A 26,895-nucleotide genomic window follows, 5' to 3' on the forward strand; every position below is an offset into this window, starting at 1 on the left:
CTCTCCCCGATGTTATTCAATCTGTATATTGAGCAAGCAGTAAAGGAAACAAAAGAAAAATTTGGATTAAGTATTAAAATTCATGGAGACGAAGTAAAAACTTTGAGGTTCGCCGATGACATTGTAATTCTGTCAGAGACGGCAAAGGACTTGGAAGAGCAGTTGAACGGAATGGACAGTGTCTTGAAAGGAGGATATAAGATGAACATTAACAAAAGCAAAACGAGGATAATGGAATGTAGTCAAATTAAATCGGGTGATGCTGAGGGAATTAGATTAGGAAATGAGACACTTAAAGTAGTAAAGGAGTTTTGCTATTTAGGAAGTAAAATAACTGATGATGGTCGAAGAAGAGAGGATATAAAATGTAGACTGGCAATGGCAAGGAAAGCGTTTCTGAAGAAGAGAAATTTGTTAACATCGAATATAGATTTATATATCAGGAAGTCGTTTCTGAAAGTATTTGTTTGGAGTGTAGCCATGTATGGAAGTGAAACATGGACGATAACTAGTTTGGACAAGAAGAGAATAGAAGCTTTCGAAATGTGGTGCTACAGAAGAATACTGAAGATAAGGTGGATAGATCACGTAACTAATGAGGAGGTATTGAATAGGATTGGGGAGAAGAGAAGTTCGTGGCACAACTTAACTAGAAGAAGGGATCGGTTGGTAGGACATGTTTTGAGGCATCAAGGGATCACAAATTTAGCATCGGAGGGCAGCGTGGAGGGTAAAAATCGTAGAGGGAGACCGAGAGATGAGTACACTAAGCAGATTCAGAAGGATGTAGGTTGCAGTAGGTACTGGGAGATGAAGCAGCATGCACAGGATAGAGTAGCATGGAGAGCTGCATCAAACCAGTCTCAGGACTGAAGACAACAACAACAACAACATTCATGCTCCGTAAAATGAGCTGCTCCCTCAGTTATATAGGCAAGCAGACCTCATCCAGTCATGCAGGGAAAACTAGTGTGCTGGGTTGGAGGCTGCTAGAGAGATGACAGCCCCAAAACCCATGCTAACCACTGCAATCAGCTGTGGCTCCAATGGTACTATATCAGATATAGCTCTTGCGGTGTTGACTGTAACGGCAGGCTGTACACAGCTGATGATAAACTCCGGTTATGGAAAGGACGATCCTGACAGTGCTGTAGATTTGGTAAATGCACTGGAAAATAAAATTATCGATTTCAATAAAGAAAAGTAGTACTTTAATTAATCCTATTTTTAGTGTGCTGTGGCACAGGCAGGGAGAGTGTCGTGCAATTGTGATGTGTCTCAACATTCAGGTACTACGTCAGAGCAATCACATGAAGCATCTACTACAGTAACATCTGGACGAAGGCCAATGATGCTAGATTACATGGAGAGGGATGCAGTGATAAGCAATGAAGCCACAGGTCCATTTGTCTGTTGGCTGCTGTGAGACACTGATCTTCTCAGGACACTGGCCACCTAACCACCCAATGTGTTCCCAGACAATAACATTGCCTACAAAGTGCAGCTTCAAATGTCAAAAGTAAATTATAGCATTGTCTGGACTAATGCATTTTTCACTCAATAATTACAGCATACTGTTGCTGCCTGTGACCTAGTTGTGATTGTTTTGATTGTAGTTTAAGTAAAGTTAGCCAAAACCAGCAAATTGATGTGTTTGCTCATTTCTGGAATAGAGCATTGTGCAAGGTTTCAAGCAGGTACCTCACTTCTTTTCTTTGGAAAAATGTACTGCAAAAGATTTAGTTGGAAGATTTGAGGCAGGTGCATCCCAATCTAAGATAACCTGAAAAGGCAAGTTGTTCAGGTGTCCATGGAGGTCCTAATGTTAAAAGGCATTCCTAAGAGAACTGAAAAGCGAGCTTAAAGTCTAGGATATCCAGAGTATCCCGTGCTTTTGAACTTTCATACATGTGACATACATACATCACATGTTACCTTCAAGACAGGTTGTACTAGTGTTGGCTGAAACAATGTAAGTTTTTCTGCGAGCTTTATATAATCATTTAAAAGCATCCCTTCCCGCCAAGCTAATTTCAATAATGTTAGTCACATTTGTTTTCTCACATAAGTTTTGCACTGCTTGATGAGTGGAAAATAAAATGGTGGCAGTCTGGGCTCAGATATTAATGGCTGTTGAAAAATATGTGATAAAGGGTAAAGAAGGAATAGAACTAAGTAAAACCAAAATCTAAAGTTGCTACTGGAATTCCTAAGAGTCATAGCTAGTAATGTTTCTGCATAATTTTGAAGAACAATATGTTAAGAGTCTATTTCCCTCTTTGATTTTGAGACTGGCTGCTCAGGTTGAGCCATTTCCAATCAATATGGCAGATGCCCCCTTAGCTCCCTGCCTCTGTATGTTTGGACAGAATCAGAAAAAGCTCTGGGTCAATGTGACTTATCATAGAAAGATAGCTTGAATGAGTAGTTTACATTTATGAAGAGTATGGTATCCAAAATTTTGGATAAATCGCCCCTGGTGAATTCTTTTGCATAGGGCATTGTTTGTTTAGACTCAGAAGTGACAATTAACACCAATGTTGAGAAGAGATGGTTAGGCATATCATTGCTGTATCTCGCAATCTTAAATAATACTGGAGGTCATGAGGCTGATGCCATTGCCCGTGAGTTCCACAATATATTAGTGATCAGGCTAGTAAAGGAAATCAGAGTTTGATGGGTATTGCATTTGCCCCGAATCAATTCTGGGTGGTGGTATTTGGGGGTAAGAATGGACATGAGCATTTGAAGACGTGTCAAGGTTGCACGCATTCTCGCCCATGGAAATGCCATTGTTGAAAGAGATTTGTCTGATAACTCCTTTCTGATCAGGAATTTAACAAAAGCCTCTCCATAGTACTGCATACCGTTCACCATGTGGCCAATGTCGCTGGGATTGTTATATCTGTACCCTATACAAAGTAGTTAATACATTGCATTTGAAACACACATGGTAAATACCATAGGTAAGAAAGGGCAGTTGAGTGACTTCACTTAATGTACATGTACTGCTCTGTTATAGTGCCTTTGAGTTGCTTCATTCAAATTGTATTTAAATTTTATTCTTAGATCTCTTTGTAAAATATGTAATTTTTTACTGAAATAGATAATCAGATTAGGGAAAGATGGGGAAGGAAGTTGGCCGTGCCATTTCGAAGGAACCATCGCGGCCTATCCCAGAAGCCAGACACAGGTTTGAACCGTTGTCCTCCTGAATGTGAGTTCAGTGTGTGAACCACTGCGCCACCTCACTCAGTATACAGATCTGCAGCTTGTCATGGTAACAAGCTGGTGACTATTTTCATTTTCCCGTCACATTGGTAGTACTCCACAGCAGCAAGTGTCTTTAAGAGGTATGGAAGCCAGATAAAGGATGTTGGAAGGATGAGGCAATTGCTCTTGTATTTGTTCTAAACTCAAAATGAATTGTTGATGCAGCAGCAGAAGCAGCAATAAGGCACAGAAAATCAATAAAAGTGGTAAATTGTGCTTGACAGACAGACCATTTAAATGACTGCCATGCTGATCACTGCAGAAGCCCCAAGGAATTATAGATTCAGTGCAGTACAGGAGAAATTGCACTCCTGCTTCAGTTTTTAATGCAATATTTTCAGACTTTTTAAATGAGCAACACAGCAGACTCCGTTATTTGCTCTGTTGTTTCCCAAGATTATGTCCTCAAGATTCTGTTGCCTCCAGAGTTCACTGTATTTGATGCCGAACTATCAGCAATCTTGATGGTGTTGGAGCAGATGAGATGTGCCATGCCTGCTAAATTCCTCATCTGTTCTGACTCCCTAGTGCCATTCAGTTTCCGCAGTGCTTGTATCCAGCTTATAAAGTCACTCAGGATATCCAGGATGCCCTGGGGCTACAACAGCTGGGAAAGAGGTGTCCTTTTTCTGGGTACCAGGGCACGAGTCTTGCAGGGAATGGAAGGGCAGATGTAGTGGCCAAGGAGGCACCTCTTGACCCTCAGTTAGTTCAGTGTACCATCCCCCTGCATGCTCCAGTCTCATGTCATCAATGGGAAGATAAGTGGCTGAAAGTGACAGCCAGAGAACTCCCTGTAGTAAAAATCCTACCGCACAGCAGTAGTATACCTCCTTCCAGCCACTGATACAGGATGAGGTTCTCCTTACTTACCTTTGTATAGGCCATAGCCATATGACGTGGGGCTTCTTGCTCTGACCAGAGAACAGCAACAGATTTGCTGACATATCTGCCTTCTATTTTAGGTAACATTCACACGAATGTGGTAAGAGTTGTAAGGTTTTGTCATATGTCCAACTTGTTTTCTAAAATTTAAGGTATATGTTCTCAATGTGTTAACAGGGTGATAGGCTCACCCATGTTTTTTGTAAGTGGTCACCATTTGCATTTCCCTGTGTCTCTTTTAGCGCTTCTATGGTGTTACTTCTGTTTTAATCATAGGTGTAGCACCTTGTGTAGCTCAACATGAGTGAAGTGCAAATGAGTGTCATGTTATAGATTTTCTTGTCACTGTGTGCAACAATTTGGAGACTTATCCACATTCTCTTGTTTTTATGGGGAACTGATAACGTCTCTGTTGAGTGCCCATAAGCTCCAAGACACACAAATATACCGCATTGTTTATTGGGAGTTAATTCATGCGAATCATGCAGAATATCACGAAACACCTTTACATTTCTCATGGTCTGTTGGGGGACGAACTAGCAACACTTATTTACTGTTCCGAAACCTATATTCATTTGATCTCTCATATTGCATTTCTGTGGGCCATCGTCTTTGGCTCTTCAGTGTCATGATTCGTCCTAATTGATGATAAAGATTAATACACCTTTGTGTTCATACCATGTCAAGAAATGCTGTGCAGAGAGTACTCTAGTGTTAAATTACCGGTTAGCATAATGACCACACTCTTTCAGAAACTACAGTCTGACAACTGTGATTTCGTTGAGCATTTATTTGCAAAATACAGGTAGAACCAAAAATGAGTTGATTCCATCATGAAGATTTTTGTGTTCAGTGTACATTATTTTAACTATTTCTGTAAGCAGAATGTCGGCTTTATTTAAGAAGACAGTACCAATCTTGAGTTGTATGTCTATCATTCGCACATAAACAGCTCTCATACATTGTTATACTTTCAGGAATAAGTAGTCAAAAGGTAACATGTAAGTTGAACGAGGTAGTTTTAAACTATATTTTTCAGTCATTATGAGCAGAGAAATCAAACCAAAAATGTTCTCCCTTAGCCATAGTGTTCCTTTATAGAACCATGCTTAAGGAGGTTTCAGTTAAGTGCTTTACATTTAGTGCACTCTCAAACCGATGTGTTAGAAAGCTTCTGAGTTAAACAAATTGAACAACTGACAGTTAAAAAAACAACAACCACCACCACCACCACCATTGGCAACCAGAGATGGGGGTTGTGTGTGTGTGTGTGTGTGTGTGTGTGTGTGTGTGTGTGTGTGATCTAATTTTTGGCCGAAAGCTTACTTGTTTGACAGTCGTTTTGCTCTGTCTCTCTGTGACTCAACATCTCTGCTATATGGTGAGTAGCAATCTAACCTTTTTCATATTCACACAATTTCAGTTTTGATTCAAGAAATAGATATAACAGATAAACAAAATTATCTCATAAACCACAGTTCTGTGTGTAACACTAAAACTTACAATAGACTGGATAAATATGAAGCAAAGGAGGGGAACTTCTAATATCTCATAATTGATACAAAAGAGTTGTTACATTGCTGCATGCTAAACTGTATTGCAGTCAGTCAGTGAGATGGGACATGACAAATATAAACTACTTACAGTAAATTTCCGTTGGCTTCTAAGGCACTGCATATGTAACGAGTTAACTTGAACTCCATTAATCCACCACCCCCCACCCCCCAAAAAAAGGGGAAAAAAAGAGCGCGCGCACACACACACACACACACACACACACACACACACACACACACTCGTTTAAACACAGTTTTCATATATTTTTCTTTTGTTTCAGCTTACAGCAGCTGGAGGTCTGCCTCCTGGTGTCGATGATCTTTGGATTTCTTGTGGATCACGGAAGACTTGCCAGTATACCTGGGACATGTTGCGTAATACAAATGTTGAGTTTCCAGGGAAATATAAACCTCGTTTCCGTTTTGATAGATTGTACTTACGCAATTCTCATCAAAAATCTGTTGTGCCACAGTTTTTTGGCCTTGTTGGTATCGAAAAAGTAACTAGAACTCAGTCGTATCCAAGTGATCATTGGGGTATCCAGGTACACTTTACTATTGAAAAGAGGTGAATAAATGTGTGCTTATTCCTTCATTTTTAGTGTTTTTAACTATATATGCAAGAAAATAGCAGACTTGAAGACTTTCGTGTTACTGTGGTGTTATGAGGCAAAAAACATTTTTTGTTTATGTTTAGGAAATTATTTTGTTGAATTACTTAGACATTAACAGTATTATCAGATGTATTGTGATTTTTACATTTTCTTAATATTTCAGTAAATAAATGGATAGAGCTCCAATTTCAAAGTTTTTCTGTTCTTCTACACACTCTCTCTCTCTCTCTCTCTCTCTCTCTCTCTCTCTCTCTCAAACGTGACTCAACATCTTCGCTATATGGTGAGTACCACCTTTCCTTCTCATAATATAGAGACAACAATACTTCACACATACACACTAATGTCACTTACAGTTTTGATTGTATATGTCTGTTTTGTTGATATTGGTGGAGATTAGTGGAGAACGCACCCACTGGAAATGTGCACAATTAGTAAGTTTCAATACATTACCTGTTAAGTGAGCAATTGAAGATGTCGGCACATCAACCATGTTCATGCTAATGGTAACGGAATAAAAGTGTGTCAGAATATATTTCTGGTGTGAGAAAGACACAATTGTTCACTTTTTAGTGTCCCAATTTTACGTTGAGAAGGGTCTAGAGCAAGCTGCTCAAATTCTGTCGTAGTGGGTTCAGTTCCTGTTGCGGTCTTGATGGAAGGAGTGAAATAGGATGCACTCAGCCTTTTGAGGCTAATTGAGAAGCTCCAGTGTACAGAAAGGTGACAACAACTGAGACATTGGTGTGCTGACTCTGTTCCCCATACTGCATCTGAATTATGCTATGTGGCAGAGGATGACACAGCTGCTGGTAGGTATTGCATGGTCCTCGGGGCTACTCATAGAGCTAATTTTTTGATACCTCATGGGGGGAATGTGTCGTTTACTGATGTGCAATAAAATTAATTCATTTACGTGCAAACTCCTTCAGTTTTGTACAGGAAAGCTGACTTTTTAAATGTCTTTAACTGCAGTTACCTCCAAGATACATTACATCAACAAAAGGTGTGCACTACTCTGCTGTTGTGAGATGACGTTATAGAATTGATATTATTTAGCACAATGTTTTCAATTAAACCAAATACTGTGCCTTTTGAAATGAAAAATTGTAACTGATTTATGAAATTGCAGTCTGCTCAAGGACTTACATGACAGTAACATGTATTTGTCACAAGGTTACTGTGTTAGTGTTGTTTCCCCAAGCTAGTACAAAAGTAGCTGAAATTATGTCTATATGTGAGAGAAAACATGTGAACAACATACAAAAAGGATAAAAACTGCAGAAAGTCCCCAACTTCACGATTCAATACTGAAGAACGTTCTGTGCCTTGCAGCAATTTGGCCACACCCGCTCACTTGTCTGCAGGAGCCCAGCTGCTTGCGGAGTAGTACTCGACATGGAACACACTTGTCGAGAGGAGTGTGCTGGAGTTCTAGAATCTTTGGAGAGGTAAAGAAATGGAACCCTATTAGGAAAAGGACTTTCTCAACAGGTTACTGCCCTCCTTATAACAAATATATTGCAAAATATCTCACTGCAGTAGAATGCACAACCACCTTAATTTTAGTTAGATCGTGATAGCAAGCAAACCTCAAAAGGAATTGGGGAGGAGGAGGAGGTGGTGGTGCGAATACAATAGTTTTCATTCCTGCCATTGAAACTATGACATTGCTTGAATAGATTTAACTTACTGATTCTCGTCAAACATACTACAGTTACATATTCCTAATCCTGTTTGTTATTAAAATCATGAAAAGCTCAGGTACATTAAGACTGCATATAGAAGTAAAGAAACCAATGTAAACTGAAGATCAACATCACAAGCTGGGAACACTATATTCTTTCCGTCTATTTTGAGTCAATCTCTGACATTTACCTTGTATGGATGACAGTATTTCGTACTGTGAAGATTAAAATGATTAGGCGATGAAAGTCATTAAATGAATAGTGCGTAATGCAGCAGAAATTACATCATTGATGAAGTTCAGAGATCACCAGTAGTGAAACCGAAGAAGAAGAAGAAGAAGAAGATGATGATGATAGGTAATTAGAAGTAGAGTCTTTACTTATTAATCCCTCTCTCTGAATAAATTCATCCAGGAGCATGGTGTCCTTTGTAACAGAAATGAATATCAAAGCATGTGCATGAAGAGCATGATCGCACTGTTTGCGGAAGACTTTTATACAATTTCCAACGGGGCAATTACAGAGTAGCAGCAGGAGCTGACACTTTGAAGACTGGAGGGATGGCCGAGTAACATTGTTTTTAACTTTTCTTTGCAAAATATCTTGTATGTAAATTTTAATAGTTCACTTTAACCTTTTCATTTGCAGCAGTGCACTTGGGGGACAAGGTTAGTTAGACTCCAAATTGTGGAATAAAAATTATAGAAGAATTTTCTGTAGATCCATGTTGTAAAGCTGTGGTAATGCTAGAGTGATGTGTTTTACATTTATCAGAGACAGAAGTAGGCTTTGTTCTTGTTTTGTAAGCTTGAAACAACTAAATGAGCCTGTAATTGGAAGTTACTATCTTGTCTCCACCTTTATAAATAATTTTAAATATTTCAGCCATTCAGCAGAGGGGGAAAGGCAGATTGACTGCACACACCCAACATGGGGAGGACAATGCAGAGAAAATGTATTCGTAAATTGAGTAATTAGTGATACAAGTTCTTCCGGGATATAGGGATAGCATTTTTAATTAGTAATCAAAATAGCCTTGATCTCGGTTTCAAACCTCGCCACTGCTTGAATTTTGAATAAAAATCATCAGCAATGGTGGTCAAAGGCTTGCGGCATAAGAAGCCACCCTCATTCTGCCAGTGCCCTTGCCAAAGAGAGCAGAGGAGCGGGCAGAGGTTCAGGGCACACACTCTCTCTTCAGCAATGATCAGTGGCTGAGGGTACAGAAGGCAATGGAAACCACTCCATTGCCAAAATATTCTGGACTAGTTCCCATTCGAATTTCCAGGAGGGGACTGCCAAGGTGGAGGAGATCATGAGAAAAAAATTGAATAATCAACAAAAGGATAACATTCTGAAAGTAGAGACGTACAATGTCAAAAGTTTAAATGTGGCAGAGAAGCTAGAAAATCTGAAAAGAGAATTAGTAAGGCTCAGTGTAAATACAGTGGGCATCAGTGAAGTGAAGTGAAATGGAAAGAAGACAAGGATAACTATTCAGGCGAGTGTAGGAAAATATCATCATCAGCAGCAGAAAAATGTATAATGGGAGAATGATTAGGTACGAATAGGAAGGTAGGACAGAGAGTGAGTTAATGTGGACAGTTCAGTGGTGGAATTGTTCTCATCAGAATTGACAACAAACCAACAGAGACAGAAATACAAACAATGGAAAATTCAGGATGGAATGTAACAATATTATGAGAAGGAAAGATTATTACTCACCATATAGCAGAGATGCTGATTCGCAGATAGGCACAACAAAAAGATTTCCACACTTGAAGCTTTCAGCCAATGGCCTTTGTCAACCACACACACACACACACACACACACACACACACACACACACACACAGAGAGAGAGAGAGAGAGAGAGAGAGAGAGAGAGAGAGAGAGAGAGAGAGAGAGAGAGAGAGACTGGGTGAGGGTTGTGGGGGTAGGAGCAAAAGGAAGGGTTACAGAAGAATATGGGATTGGTAACAGGAATAAGAGAGGAGAAAGACTGATTGAGTTCTGCAACGAATTTCAGGTGATAATGGCAAATACTCTGTTCAAGAATCACAATGGGTGAGCTATATCTGGAAAAAGCTGAGATATATGGGACTATTTCAGTTAGACTGCATTTGGTCAGACAAATTCCAAAATCAGATGTTGGATTGTGAGACATACCAGCGACAGATATAGACTTGGGTCACAATTTGGTAATGATGAAGAGAAGGCTAAAGTTTAAAGAAGCTATTCAGGAAGAATCAATATGAAATGTCCGCAGCTTGTGGTCTTACGGTAGCATTCTAGTTTCCTGCGCACAGGGTCCCGGGTTTGATTCCCGGCGGGGTCAGGGATTTTCTCTGGCTCATGATGCCTGGGTGTTGTGTGTGTCTCATCATCATTGACTCACAAGTCGCCGAAGTGGCGTCAACTAAAAAGGACTTGCAATACGGCGGCCGAACTTCCCCACATGGGGCCTCCCGGTAAACAATGCCATACGATCATTTCATTTTTTCAATATGCAATAAGTGGAATACCAAAGTATTAAAGAATGAAGAGGTATGCATGAAGTTCTCAGAGCGTATAGGTTCTGCAATAATGATGAGGTCAGTAACAGTTAAGTTGAAAAGGAATGGCATATCCAAAAAAGAGCAATCACGGAAGCTAGGGAGAGAGACATTGGTACAAGGAAGGTAACTGTGAAGAAACCATGTGTAACAGAAGAAAGACTTCAGTAGCTTGACAAAAGAAGCACAAAAATATTCAGGAATATAGAAATACAAGTCACTTCAGAACAAAATAAATAGGAATTTTAGAGAAGCTAAGAAAATGTTGGGAAATAAAAAACAATTGTTGGAAGGACTGACTCTGCATATATTTTAAAAGTCGAAACAACCTTCGGTGAAATTAGAAGCAATGGCGGTAACATTAACAGTGCAATGGGAGTTCCATGGTTAAATGCAGAGGAGAAAGCTGATAGATGAAAAGAGTACATTGAGGGTGTCTATGAGGGGGAGGACTTTTCTGATAACATGATAGAAGAAGAAACAGGAGTTGATAGGGAGGAAGTAGGTGATCCATTATTAGAATTTAGAAGAGCTTTGAAAGATGTAGATATGGTTTACTACTTGAATGGCATTTATTAGATGTGCCTAACACATTGCTGCACTCTTAGTAATGGGTGTTTCACCACCAGGCCAGAAAATTGGCATTAGGCTCTGTGGTGGATGTCTGCCCACAAGGCATCAGGCATGTGGTTCTGGTGTGGCCACCGCTGGCCAAACTGCAGTTTATGTTTTAAAAAAGGAAAGAGGCTTTAGCATAATTCTTGAATGTCGTACTTCTTGAAACATAAGGATATTAGTTTCATTTGACAAAGCTAATATAGTTTTGGGAATTGAGGAATCATTATTACAACAAGTTGACAATACGTCAGGTGTTTGCACGCATTGTTTCTTTTGTTAGCGAAAAAAGATGTTGGAGAGTAAGAGTAGAGTTCTTGGTCTGACTATGTTATATCATGTCTTCTAGGTCAAACACATATATTTCTCAATATAGTTCTCATTTGTGGTAAATACATTTTGTCCGAAAAAAATTTGAATGAGTAGATACCACTTCTGAATATAAATTTCATCATAAGAAATATGCAGTTGTTTTTTAATACAAGTGCTGCTAATTTCCAGCTGCAGATTCTCATCGGAGAGAGTGTAGCTGGCAGTTAGCAGCACTGTAGGTACACCCAGGTGATGATATAATTAGATATCCTCATATCTTGTTTATTTATTTTGTAAAAGTGACACATACATAACAGGAGATTCTAAAAAAGAAAAAGTAAAAAAAACTTGACATGGTATATGTGACATACTTTGTTGATATAGTTCTGCCATAGATGTTTTTTTCATGTATCACTTGTGAATAAATATGAGATTTATGCAGTTGAGTTCTTACATGACTTTTGTGCCAGTAGAGAAACATTATTTTGAGAATGTTTAGCTGTAGGGTGGGAGGAGGGGGGGGGGGGCAGAGAGAGAGAGAGAGAGAGAGAGACAATTTAAAAAAAAAAATTCTGCTGATGTGTAGACTGCATAGATAGCGGATTAATGAGAAACACAGACAAAAAGATATCCAAGTATCTACACAGTGTATGCTTGCTGTATTAGGACTGTTTGCGTGAAATTCTAAATTGCAGTGCTATCTTAGGTGAGCTGTGACATTAGGATCCTTGAAACTTCAAGAGCTGTGTAGAAGGTCGAAAAGCCAGCATCGCTGCAGCAGGTGTTGTGGCCGCTAATGTAACAGTATGTGTGTGATACTCGTCTAAAAATGGCTCTAGAGCAGTTAGTCAACTCAAGTTTTGTGTTTGTAGGCAAGAATTTGTCAAATTTGACCCAAAAACCGAGTGGTAGGTTCATGGTTGCTCCTCCACGACAACATCCCACACCACAAGCTAACATCATGGATGCGGCTGTGGCCAGGAAATGGATCACAGTTGTGGATCACTTCCCGTGTTAGCTGGATTTGGCCAAGTCAACTTCAGGTTGTTCCCTAATTTGAAGTTGGCAATGAAAGGATGCTATTACACCATAACAACACAGTTAGGACACCCAGCAAAATTGTACAGCTGTGCTAAATGCAGTTCCAACACATGAGTACAGTGATTGTTTCAAAGCTCTATTAAAATGATTTCAGCTGTGTATTGTTTCAGGGGAAGATAATCTTGAATAAATACAGTGATTTTGAGAACATATCCACAACTCTTTTCATAGCCACAGTCCTAGTAGAACTGGGACACACTATGTATATTTGTAACAGAGGCTTGTTTTAAATATGTGTTGGTACTTCTCATGCTGGTAAAAGGAATTGTAAGTTGTTGACTCTAGATAATTTGTAGAAGGAATGGCTACTGAAAGAAATTTTCATTTTATTTTGAATTTTCTATAAATTTCTTGCTTTTATGTCTGATGGGAGTTTGTTGAAGACCTTTGTGGCCCAGAATATAGAACTGGACTGCGAACTGTATGCCAGGAGGCAAAGCTTCCATGAAATTTGGTTATTTGCATAAAGTATCGTTCATCTGAAGTGAAGTTCTATCATCAGCAACAAATACCATTAAGGAGTAAATGTACTGGAAGGTGAATGAGAGAATGCAAATGTCTTTGAAAATGCACAAGATTTGGAGTTAACTACTTTACGTTGTCTTCAGGTCAACTCAGTTAGAGATACTTTTACGTGCAAAACAAGTTAAACTATGTTTATTGATTATTTTTGTGTTGTCTCCATTTCAAGCTTGTTATACGCACAGCATTTCAGTTAGTATATTACCATTAATGTCTATTTCTGGTACTAGTAAACTGTTTTTACATGCGCAAATTCACATAATATTGTCTTTTTGATTTTGGGGAAAAATGCATGTCATGTCTACGGATTATCGCAGTAATAGACACTCTAAACCAGTGTTCGCAGTGGTTACTCAATGCTGCTCATAAGACTCAAGCATAATTGTAATTAGAGTTTTAAGAATAGTTTGTGATATTTTAAACCAACCTCTGAATTTGTCACATAAGCAGGCACCTTGAAGCAGACCGAAACCTTCTATTTTGTGGATGTTTTTCTTATGACAAACTGGACATTATTATACAAATATTGAGTGTCATTTAACATGTGAAATGACATAACATGACAGAATGTCTCATTTGGAGGCCAATAAACAATATGTTATAGTTCACAAACATACCAGACATTTCTCTTCCGCATGCTCTGTATCCAAACCATAGAAAAGAAATTATCATTCTATTGCACATTAAGGTGTATACAAATGCAGGATAGCAGTACAATAAATGTAGCAGTTAAAGGAGCTTGCAAATCAAACACTGTTATAGAAAATGCCATACATAGTGATGTACTTAGTTTATGTGAAGGAGATGTGTCCATTATCACTTGGAAAATGCTGTTTTATTGTGGACATCAAATAACATTTCTTATAGTACATAGTCTTAATACTGTGTGACACTATACAACCATAGAAATAATGTTTATATTCACCATTCAATAAATTATGATATCACCATACATGTTACAGTTTAATTTTGACATATGTACAGTATGTCCAGTTTTAGTTTGGGCCACAGATTTATGTTCATTTGCTTTGCAGAACATGCATGCTCATGTATTGCAAGATAAAAATCAGCACTAATTATATATAAAAAATTGAAATACCATTTATATTGTGTTAAATTTATTCAATATGTAGAGATCTTGATACACAATGGTTACATATTGATGTTTAATCAGTAATGTTTGTAGTGATTCCCAAATCAACAGGATGTTTATAATGGCTCATTGTGCCATGTTGATGAATGCTTGATGGAAGATTTGTCACATAGAAATTTAGCCCTGCTTGTATTGATACTGTGTTGGCAGTCCTATTGGTTTTACTGTCGTTGTTGCGAGACGAAGATTTTGCTGGTTGTTGCTGTGGAAAAATGTACTGTTGTTTTATTTTGTAGCTTTACAGAATCTAAGTTTTCTACAAATCTTTTATAACTGCAGACATTTGTAAGGATTGATGTTCAAAACACAGGAAAGTGAAGTGCTTGAAATTCTATACAAATTCTTAATATGCATTTTGACTGCTGAGAAATGTGTTTCAGATTAATAATAAGAAATGGCAGCTGATGACACTGATATAGGAGGAAGGGAATCATTCAGTTGACACAAAAGTCATCATTAAAAGTGACCAACAAGGGAAATAAGATGTAAAAATATTGGAGAAAATTATGTTTTGTGAAAGAAATAAAGAAAAATAAATTGTACAATGAGAGCCAGAAAGATCGCCCAGCCCAAATAATTTTAAGAGTCCAAGAATAGAGCATTGCGCATGCACAAGTTCAGAAGTGCCAGTGTTCACAACTCTAGTGGTCTGTGGAGCTTCAGCTCGGTGTTTACATCATCAAATAGGAACAAAGTAATAGGATAAGTATATGTCAAGATTAATTGCAAATTAACTCACATATCTCTTTTGAAAATCTTATTTGAGCACATAGAAATGATTGAAATATAAGAACTCAACTTCGGTAGAATTACTATGATGATGAGCCTTTCACGTCTTTTTTGATGGCTGAGTGGGTAGGTGGGCATTTTACAAACGTAAAGGATGAGTGTTAGAATCTAACTGGAGTCGATTGACTTTTTCTATTTAATTATTAATTTTTTTATTTATTTAGACCTTTGCAGGTAATATTTTAAACTTTAATCACTACAAATTGTGCATTCTTTCAAAAGATTTCATTTTATAATAGTCTAATCTTTAAACAAACATATAAATGATCACAGTAAAAATATTGAAAATGGATGTATTTATTTGTAATTACTTCAACTACCATCTGGTGGTGTATGTAATTTCAGCTAAGGAAACGTATCAGCTGTTGGCTTTTCTTTTTAAAAGTCATTATGCACAGTTTAAATGAGCGACGGATGTGCGTTCGAGTATCTGTTATTTCCATTTTAATGTGTTTTCAACTACAGTGTGCTTATTTGACTGTTACGCTAAAATGCAGAGCTTGGCAGCTATTTGGTAATGTGTCAGCTTACTGAACTGATAGCTACAGTATGTGTCAGATTGAATCTCATCACAGGCCTTTTTTTATATATAATTGCATCGCAAATGTCTCGTGCCTTTATTTATTTTTTGTTATTAAATTATATTTTCTTTTTTCTTTACTTTTTTATCATTCTCTTCAGTGAATAAATAGCTAGGTATTGTTTGTGAATTTGATATCTAAAAATAATCTTCCTAGGAATGTATTATTTATCTGACCTCCCATGTTGTTGTTGTTGTGGCCTTCCGTTCTGAGACTGGTTTGATGCAGCTCTCCATGCTACTCTATCCTGTGCAAGCTTCTTCATCTCCCAGAACCCACTGCAACCCACATCCTTCTGAATCTGTTTAGTGTAGTCATCTCTTGGTCTCCCTCTACGATTTTTACCCTCTATGCTGCCCTCCAATAGTAAATTGGTGATCCCTTGATGCCTCAGAACATGTTCTACCAACCGATCCCTTCTGGTCAAGTTGTGCCACAAACTTGCCATCCCCCAATCCTATTCAATACTTTCTCATTAATTATGTGATCTACCCATCTAATATTCAGCATTCTTCTGTAGCACCACATTTCGAAAGCTTCTATTCTCTTCTTGTCCAAACTATTTATCGTCCATGTTTCACTTCCATACATGGCTATACTCCATACAAATACTTTCAGAAATGACTTCCTGACACTTAAATCTATACTCGATGTTAACAAATTTCTCTTCTTCAGAAACGCTTTCCTTGCCATTGCCAGTCTACATTTTATATCCTCTTTACTTTGACCATCATCAGTTATTTTGCTCCCCAAATAGCAAAACTCATTTACTACTTTAAGCGTCTCATTTCCTAATCTAATTCCCTCAGCATCACCCGACTTAATTCGACTACATTCCATTATCCTTGTTTTGCTTTTGTTGATGTTCATCTTATATCCTCCTTTCAAGACACTATCCATTCCGTTCAACTGATCTTGTAAGTCCTTTGCTGTCTCTGACAGAATTACAATGTCATCGGCGAACCTCAAAGTTTTTATTTCTTCTCCATGGATTTTAAACTCCGAACTTTTCTTTTGTTTCCTTTACTGCTTGTTCAATATACAGATTGAATAACATTGGGAAGAGACAACAACCCTGTCTCACTCCTTTCCCAACCACTGCTTCCCTTTCATGTCCCTCGACTCTTATAACTGCCATCTGGTTTCTGTACAAATTGTAAATAGCCTTTCGCTCCCTGTATTTTACCCCTGCCACCTTCAGAATTTGAAAGAGAGTATTCCAGTCAACATTGACAAAAGCTTTCTCTAAGTCTACAAATGCTAGAATCTTAGGTTTGCCCTTCCTTAATCTAGCTTCTAAGATAAGTCATAGGGTCAGTATTGCCTCACGTGTTCCAACATTTCTATGGAATCCAAACTGATCTTCCCCGAGGTCGGCTTCTACTAGTTTTTCCATTCGTCTGTAAAGAATTCATGTTAGTATTTTGCTGCTGTGACTTATTAAACTGATAGTTCGGTAATTTTCACATCTGTCAACACCTGCTTTCTTTGGGATTGGAATTATTATATTCTTCTTGAAGTCTGAGGGTATTTCGCCTGTCTCATACTTCTTGCTCACCAGATGGTAGAGTTTTGTCAGGACTGGCTCTCCCAAGGCTGTCAGTAGTTCCAATGGAATGTTGTCTACTCTGGGGGCCTTGTTTCGACTCAGGTCTTTCAGTGCTCTGTCAAACTCTTCGCGCAATAATATATCTCCCTTTTCATCTTCATCTACATCCTCTTCCATTTGCATAATATTGTCCTCATGTACATCGCCCTTGAATAGACCCTCTATATACTCCTTCCACCTTTCTTCTTTCCCTTCTTTGCTTAGGCCTGGGTTTCCATCTGAGCTCTTGATGTTCATACAAGTGGTTCTCTTATCTCCAAAGGTCTCTTTAATTTTCCTGTAGGCAGTATCTATCTTAACCCCTAGTGAGATAAGCCTCTACATCCTTACATTTTTCCTCTAGCCATCCCTGCTTAGCCATTTTGCACTTCCTGTCGATCTCATTTTTGAGACATTTGTTTTTCTTTTTGCGTGCTTCATTTACTGCATTTTTATATTTTCTCCTTTCATCAATTAAATTCAATATTTCTTCTGTTACCCAAGGATTTCTACTAGCCCTCGTCTTTTTACCTACTTGATCCTCTGTTGCCTTCACTACTTCATCCCTCAAAGCTACCCATTCATCTTCTACTGTATTTCTTTCCCCCATTCCTGTCAATTGCTCCCTTATGCTCTCCCTGAAACTCTGTACAATATCTGGTTCTTTTAGTTTATCCATGTCCCATCTCCTTAAATTCCCACCTTTTTGCAGTTTCTTCAGTTTTAATCTACAGGTCATAACCAATAGATTGTGGTCAGAGTCCACATCTGTATAAAAATACAAATATTGTAGTAGCAAGAGGATTTGTATTTCAAAATTAATATTGTAGGTCTAATAACTATTTAGGCCTTTTACAGAAAAATGAAGTAAAATAAAATGAAGAGTAGGCTATGTACAGCTTCAGTATTTTGTCCACATATCATTGGCATCAAGAACTGCTTGGATCCTTTGATTCATAGAATTGACAAGTCTAAGGGAAAAGTCCACAACCCTAGCAATTCTCACACACGAAGAAGGAACCAAATGCCTTAGGGCACAGCTCCCCGAGGAGAGTCTGGCAATTGTCCCACAGAGTCGTTTTAAGCTGAGCCCATATGTGCTCTTTGGGATGGAGGTCAGATGACTTTGGAGGCATCAAATAATATTCTCCCTCCTTTGGAGCCGGCTCTGAATTCTAATGGTAGTGTGTGATGGATGATTGTCATGTTGGTAAGTGAGACATCATGCAAGGTACCAAAGTTGAGCTCCAGGGATGATTACATTTTCAAGGAAAGTTAATAGCATGTTGATTTGAATGTGCCAGATATATTCTAAAGTTCCTACACCCATCACAAAGTGCACGTCATATCATTCCTCACCTGTGTGATAAACAAGAGTAAGACCTATGCATATGGACTCAGTTGTGCGCTCGAGAAAATGACTTTCCTCCAATCGTCATCTTACCAGAAAATCTCAATTGCTCGTCTGTAGAGGGCTTGTTCGTCAGACAATGGTTATTTGATGAGAGCGTGACAGGACTTGATTCTGTGGTCCTTTAATCTTCCGAGAGCAGCTCTCGACAAGCTCTCCGCTTTGTTATCGGAAGAGTGACAAAGAAGCATTCTGGGCCACCTTGACCAATTTTCCATCATGTCTCCGTATGGGTATTGGATGTCTCACAACCTCACCTTTATCTCTAAATTGTGTAATTGTTTTCCTTGCTGTGGAAGCATCAACACCATAGCAACGTCCTGCCCAACACTGTTTTCAAAGAGAGCAATTGTTCACTCAAGAACATTCACATCAGTCTTTTTGAAGCAGACCTATGACATATACCAATTGGCTGGTATGTTTCCCATAAATGAAAACTATAGACACACAAGGCAGCAGTCGAAGCATATACAAATAAATAGATCCATTTTCAATATTTCAATATGACCATTTGCATGTCTGTTTAAAGATTAGACTATTATGAAATGGAATCGTTCGAAAGAAATGGAACCCAGAAAAGACTGTAGCTGCACAATTTGTAGCGATTAAAGTTTAAAATACTGCTTGCATAGATCTTAATTTAAAAAAATGACAATTAACTCCAGTTTGATTCAAATGCTCATCCCTTGTTTGTAAAACTCACTCAGCCATCGAAACAGATGTGAAGTGCTTGTCGTCGTAGCAATCTACTGGCGTGTAGTTCTTATATTTCAGTAATTTCTATGTGCCTCAAATAAGACTTTCAAAAGAAATGATACACGAGTTAAATTGCAATGAATCTCGACATATACTGCATCATAACTATTATATTGTTTCTATTTGATGATGTAAACACCTCTAGAGTTGTGAACACTGGCACTTCTGAACTTGGGCATGTGCAATGCTCTGTTCTTGGACACTATATTATACAGGTTGGGTAATTTTTTTTTTTTTTTGCCTCTCATTGTTCGTAGTTAACTCTGTAAAGGGAGAAATGGGCTGGCCAGTGCCTAGTTCAGTAGGTGCAACTCCAAACATAGCTGGTGGAAACATGAAACAATACTCATAGCTTTCAGCACCACTTATTCCTTCTTCATGGAGGAAAATTAGACCTGGAAGAGGGGGAATTGCCAGAACCTCCGTTTTTAGCTATGTTCAGGTGTTTGTATTGCCTGTTCTGGGATCTGTCCTTCCTGAAAGTTAAGTATTGGCTGGTCCATCTAAACATTCTGGAATTAAACATTTACTGACGGAAATTACCTTTCTTTCACAAATAAGTCATAAATTGAACAATGGGAAACCAAGGATGGAATAGCAGTATGGAAAGTATAGATTGCTGCTCAGTACATAAAGGTGGTGTTGGGTAACAGACAAACACAATGAAAAAGAACTTTTGAAGTATTCAGCTATCAGGCTAAGTCCTTCAAAAAATATAATATGGGCAGTTAAAAAAATCATCTCACCATGTGGCTGCAGGAGACATAGAAAACACATGCAAGATTTGGAAATGTGTGAGCTTTTAGAGACAGTGGCTCCTCTTCCTTGCAGAAGGGATGAAGGGAAGGAAGACTGATGAAGGAAAAAGACTGGAACGGTTTGGGTACACGTAAGAGTTAACGAGAGCAGAAAACTAAATGCATTGTCCCTGAAAGACAGTTGAGGGGAACAATACACAGGTCAGAAAATAAAAATTAAAACAGAGTGCAGGAAAGGAATAATTACTGAGAAGAAATTCTCAAGCCACAGAAATTAATGAAAATTTAGGTGTGTGGTGAGAACAAAGCACATGAAGCCAGTTCCCACCTCTGAAGTTTGAGAAACTGGTATTGGGAAGGAGACACCAGATGTCGTGCGTGGTGAAAAAAGACACCGATATAAAGACTGTCGTGCTGTAGATCATGCTTTCTAGCAGATTAGTGTGTGTTGCCGATGTACGCCCTCTGCCCTATGACCATTCACCCATGGATAACTTAGTGGTAGCCACACCAATGTACTACTCAACCACAATGTTATTGCACTTGGCCATTATCAGAAACACTTAATGATGCTACAATAAACAAATACAGTGGTGAGTTAGCGAAAAGTGTGCTATTGTCAATGCTTTCAGATCAGTTGTGCATATACTATCAGCCCTAATTATGCGCTGACTCATGATAAGGCGACCGAAACGTCCTTACTCCTAGACGCAACAATACGTGGTCTAGTAACAGAAGCCCGAATAGTGTTTACATAACAGTGACATGTACCAGCTGGTACATGACATTGTTATTTAAGCACTGTTCAGTGGTACATGACATCATTACCTCACCTGTCTTATCATGTATAATGCACTTAGCTTTCTGTTCTTATTTAAACCTGAATGCTGTTTTATCAGTAATAACTATCATTTTTGTTACACTCTGTTCCACCTTTAAGTTCTCTGGTTTTCAAATCTTGTCCATTGTGGGTATCAACAAGCAATATTTCTTTCTCATCCAGTCCAGGAAGTCCCCTGTCTCATGGTTCACACCAGTTGTTTTCCTTTATCCCTCTTCGTTTTCCTTCAATCCTTCTGTCAGAAGAAGGAGCCACTGCCTCCAAAATTGCACATTTCCATTTTTGTCATGTATTTTCTCCTGCTGCCACTTGGTGAGTGGATTCTTTATCTGTCCATATTTTTTTTTTTCTTCGTATGATTAAGGATTTGGTTTTTATATTTTGAGTATTTCTAACATTTATTTTCATTGTGCCTGTCTGCAACCTGACACCTACTCCATGGGGTGAGTAGCAATCTGTCCTTTCCATATTGTTGTTAAGTAATAAATCGATTAGATAAAAGGATGTGGAAAAGAAAGGATGCAGTTGCAGTATGTATTTGAATGTAAACATCAGCTGATGAATGGTAAAAATTGGAAAGTAAGTCTTTTTTTTTTCTCTCTTCCTCATAGTGGTAGCCTGTTTTAGTAGTTTCCTGTATTTTGTGTAGAAACAGAATATGTTTTTGATATCTATCACAAGAACAAACTATCATTAATTGTACATGGTAGTCAGCGTAGTACACACAGGGTGAACCTGAACTTCATTGGCACAACTTCAGACATTGTGTAGGTATGTTTTCCAAGTATTTTGGTATCAGGAATCCATGGTCTCCAGTGGTCATTACTGAGTAATATAAATCACGATTTATTTGGTTTGTTAGTTACCTTTGTTCTTGTGAAAATCACTTCACAACGATGAAAATGCAATCCATTACAACATGGAAGCAACTGTTTTCTCATAGGCACCTATGGATAGGTGCAAAATTATTGTGATGTAGATACTGCTGTGTATCGCAGTTAATGTACACCTAACACTGCCAGAAAAATAAACCATAAACAGAATTGAGCAGTACAGGAAGCAAGCTTTAAAGTGATCTGTAATGTGCACATTACTCTTGTTAACAGCAATTACCATGAGTGAAAGGAACAACTTTGTTTCCAAACAGGACACAGAGCATACCATCGACATTTGCATAGTTGTGTGGATATTTTCACTGTAATACAGATACAGAGATAAGGTAAGAAATCAAATGAGATGAAAATACTCAGTAACAAGCCAATGGAGTCCGCGGATTCCTTATAGCAGAATACTCAGCAAATTTTCCCAAAGAACCTCTGAAATTTTGTTGATGGAGTTTGGGTACATCCTGTAGAACCAATTTAAAGTGGCCAGTTTTCTCCACTAATATAATTCTTTGCACATATGTAATTTATGGGATTCTTTATATGTGAATCTGTTTAACAGAGTGCATTGATAAATGAATGTCGATACCAGGAAGCTGTGTGTTTATTGTGACTTGTTGTGCATCTATAAAACATATCATCTACATTTTTGACTGTAGGAGATGGTTGAAATATTTGACTGAATATTTGTTGTTCACTTCAGCAATGTTACAATACTTGAATTCTTAAATGCTTGAAGCTATTAAACTACTGTTACGTGAAGTGTCTGCAAAGAGGAAAGGAATTCTGGACGTATTTCATTCATTTGGCCTTATTTAGATGAAATATGGAAGACTTGGATAGGATCCTTGAATGATCAGTTAAAAAGCTTACAGATAAGTATTGGACAGTCTTAACAAGTTGACTGTCATGAGGCTGCTGGAGGTGCAACAGTCACCTGATGTGGCCACCAGAGATCACATGCTAGTCAATATCTTGCATGTAGCAGAGACTGCAATTCTGCAAGGGATGAGCATTTTGGAAGCTATTCAACAATAAACAATGAGTTTTAATGTAGGAACATTATGTGGATATTATGTTCTGTTGTGGGAGGTCAGCTGTGCAGCATGGAACTGAGCACTGCAGGTACATTGTATCTAATAATATATGGTTCAACTAATATCTAATAATAATGCACAGTTGAGTTGGGCAAACAGGACTGAAGAGGCAAGAAGGTATAGTGGTTCAGATGTCACTCTTAAACTCCTGTGTTTCTTCCAATAACAGATGTACATACCAGTTATGTAATAATAATTCCCAAGTTAAAACATCTTCTAATGCTAATGGCAGTGATTAAAACAAAGATTAAATTTAATTTACCTGTTGATTAAAAAAATAGGAACATGATGCTGTAATCAATAACTAAGGTATTACTTTGTTGAAAATTAGTCAGTGGGAAAGAAATGACTGCAGAAAATAATAATAATAATAATAATAATAAAATTATATACTTATAAATCTATGAATGAATGAATGAACAAACAAACTTAAATACATTCTTTGAAAATCATTATAAAAAAGAGTGTACCTACTATGAAGAATTACCATCAAAAGAAGAATGTTTATTACATTTAAATGTAAGATTTGAAGAAAAACAGAAACATACCATGCTGTGACATTCTCTATACCATCACAGCCTCCAAACTCTTCATTAAATGCATCTCCGTCACCACAGCTGTACAGACGAGGTCGACCATTGACACATATGAAATACTTCTGGCAATCTGCTGGACTTCTAAAGAACTGGAAGTCATCATATCTCCCATTTGGTTCAGGACACCGAAAACCAAGGAAGGCTGTGGGGATCAATGAAAACTGTAGATTTGTGCTTCAGTGCATGTCATCAATACAACATATAAATTACGTAAGCAGCAACAAAATTATTTCAGTCAGAGATGTACAGGGTGATCCAAAAGTCTTAACATTTGAAAATGCACTAATTCAAGGAGTAATGTAGGTAGAGAGGTAACCCTTGACACACATGCCTGAAATGACACGAAATTTTACTGATATCAAAAATAGAGTGTAAAAGCCAGCCAACAGATGGCACTGGACAGCAACATGTCAGTGATGCTACAAGATGCTGCAAAGTATGCCAAAACGTTACAGAACCACATCATCTGTAGCCTGACTGATAAACACCTGCTGGCAGGTATAGGTATGACTTTCATGCAGGTCAGCACTCCACCCCATATGGCTACATGTGTGAGGTTGCACACATTGTTTGATAACGATTGCTTGCCGAGCTGTCACTTCCGTCAGGCTTGGCATCACACATCCCCATACCTCAATTTGTGTGATTACTGGTTGTGGGTGTTACCTGAAGTTGCAAGTCCAACTGTGTACATTAAAAACTCTTATGTTGCATGAATTCTCTGTGCTTGACATCAGATTCAGAACTGAGATGGAAAAAAGAACTCAGATTCTTGTCCTATATCTTCTTAAGTTTCAGTCTTCATACTAACGCATTTCAGGTGATAATCCAGATTGTCCATTTAGTAGTGTCATGATAATTTCCTTCCTCTATTTTAGCTAGAGTACTGTATGTAAAGGTCTCACTGTCAATGAAAATGTTAAATTTTGTGAAAGAATACAGTTTTTGGGTTCCTGGAATATGCACCACTATAACTATGCTATGTTTTGTTGAAAACAGCTTATTAGACACTGTTTCTGTGTAATATTTTTGAAGTTGAGGCACTGAGAACATAAGGGCCTGAAGCACACCATCATAAATTTTAGATTTTAGCATATATGCATGCTCTGACATCTGTTGAGCTGATGGTGAACCAGCTTTATATTTGTAAGCCCACATACTATGTATGACATTCATAAAAATGTATCTCATCACTTTCTTGGATATTCATTTCCATTTAGGTGCAAAGCACATTGTTGTTGCTCTACACAGCTCAGTCATTATCTAGGTTGCCAACATAATTTAGTGTTTACATTACATACTTAGTAGTAGTACCTTGTAACTGGAGGTAAGGCAGTTTTATCTGAACTTCTAGCTACAGAGTGTGCTTAAGGAAAATAATGATAATGAGGATCAAGACGTGTTGGAATAGGTCATAGTGTGTGTGTGTGTGTGTGTGTGTGTGTGTGTGTGTGTGTGTGTGTGTGTGTGTGTCTTTCCCAAAAATGTGTGTCTGTGATTTGGGCCCTTGTGGCCCAGACTCTCAGTTATAAAGTCTGCTATCATATGCTCATGTGTTGTCTTCATTGGTGCAGATTTACTTGAACTAGTTGCATGACCAGTATTTCACATTCTGGAGTTAAAAGGTGTATCTGTCCTTTTGCTGATACTCTGTTCAGTAATGAATGCATCACATTATCTCATGCCAATAACATACCCTCTTTCAGACTCCATTATTTGACTGTATGTTTCATGTGTACACCTACAAGGCATCCTACATGTTTGCTCAAGTCACATTGATCCATTACCATCGGTTTATAGTGACAACGAGAGCCGAAGGGCATTTTACCATTAGGTCGTTTTGCGCTGCAATATCGATGTTGACCTTGGACCAGCAGGCCGACGTGCTTCAAATGCTAATCATTTCTGCAGATAATACTAATGTACATGTCCTTTGAATACAAATGTCCTGTCTGGTCATTCAGGGTGTTCTGTGCTTTTTTCTGAACATGAGTGTAGTTTGAAGCATACACTTCTTGCATGGCATTTTCTTCATTGTAGATACTGTAAGGAGATTACTGGCAGAGTGTAAATAATTTTTGAGGAAAGGATACGACATATATATAACAGAAGGGTTGAGTCGTCGACACACGCACGAAAAGTATAAAAACTTATTTCTATGGAAAGTACATCTTACATGCCAAAGAGAGATTTTTCACTTTTACTAAGAACAACTGCTCCTTCTCTCTCATTTGTTCAAAATTTTAATGACGATACACGTCTTGTATAGTCATTAATATTTGAATCTGCTTATGAGTATGTGCCTACTGGTAAACCATAATCTTACATGCAGGTGGTTTAAATAACCCAAATTTGCAATTTTCATGTTACTGTCACTGTTTAATAGGTACCAAATAAACCAAGACATTTGGGGAATTTACAACACTGTGACATATTGTACTCAAAATTGGAAGCATTTTGATTTAAATGCAATTCTTGTGTATAACTCTTGTAAATCATTCAATGAAAATCCAGTGCGGTACATTTAAAAAGGCCGTGACAACTTATTTCATAAAATGAAATGAAATAAACATTCATGTCACAGATCATAAGAGCAACTGAACAGTCATCTGCATAGTCAGTCAGATACATTTTCCCATACTACAATTTTGCCATTCCATAAGTTTTTCAAACTGTATGTATCTTCTACTCTTTTCCATTCATATATCCCCCCCCCCCCCCTCCTCTCTCTCCCCCCTCCCCTTCTCTCTCTCTCTCTCTCTCTCTCTCTCTCTCACACACACACACACACACACACACACACACACACACACACACACACACACACACATTCCTCCTCACTTCTGTCTTTATGTTTAGCATAATATGAGGAAGTACTGTAGGGATTTTGATCCAGATTTGACTAATGTATAAATTCATGAGGAAGATTTGTATGTAATTTATAAATATTTTGTTGATGTTGGTTGAACTATGATGAATTAAAGTCTGCTGCTGCTGCTGTAAAAATGATGGCATTACCAAATAGCTGTACAGCAACCAGAGAACTGTGTAGCTTGAGTGGAACCTAAGTCGATCCTTGTATTGCATTGGTAAAGCAGCTGCCTGAAAACTGAAAGGTCACGGGATCAAATCACAGTCAGATCAAAAATTTTTCACTCTGTAATTTAACCTAGTATTCACCTCATAACCATCTAGACATTCGATAGAAGCGAATCATGGTTCGGATTCCATGCTGAACTACAGTCTGTGTTGCCACAGATCCATATTGAAGTTGGATGTGGTAGTCTAACGGCAAAGTGCTTGCCAGGTAAGCCGAACCG

General features: G+C 38.1%; 2 protein-coding genes across 12 annotated transcripts in view; one reads left to right on the forward strand and one right to left on the reverse strand.

Annotated features, from left to right (window-relative positions):
• LOC126337031 (tyrosyl-DNA phosphodiesterase 2-like) overlaps positions 1–6,514 on the forward strand; it is a 126,777-nt gene extending 120,263 nt beyond the window's left edge. For all 11 annotated transcript variants that reach the window (XM_050001361.1, XM_050001408.1, XM_050001383.1 and 8 more), the window contains one exon: positions 5,996–6,514. In XM_050001361.1, the coding sequence (XP_049857318.1) occupies positions 5,996–6,286 (291 nt within the window). In that variant the 3' untranslated portion in view covers positions 6,287–6,514. The remainder of the gene's footprint in view (positions 1–5,995) is intronic.
• Positions 6,515–13,934: 7,420 nt separating this feature from the next.
• Positions 13,935–26,895, reverse strand: part of LOC126337074 (protein obstructor-E-like) — a 91,909-nt gene continuing 78,948 nt past the window's right edge. The window contains exons 4-5 of the mRNA XM_050001422.1: positions 23,528–23,717; positions 13,935–14,476 (exon numbers count right to left, since the gene is read on the reverse strand). Of these exons, the coding sequence (XP_049857379.1) occupies positions 14,392–14,476; positions 23,528–23,717 (275 nt within the window). The 3' untranslated portion in view covers positions 13,935–14,391. The remainder of the gene's footprint in view (positions 14,477–23,527; positions 23,718–26,895) is intronic.

Source organism: Schistocerca gregaria, chromosome 1 (assembly GCF_023897955.1).
Source record: "Schistocerca gregaria isolate iqSchGreg1 chromosome 1, iqSchGreg1.2, whole genome shotgun sequence".
NCBI classification, from domain to species: Eukaryota; Metazoa; Arthropoda; class Insecta; order Orthoptera; family Acrididae; genus Schistocerca; species Schistocerca gregaria.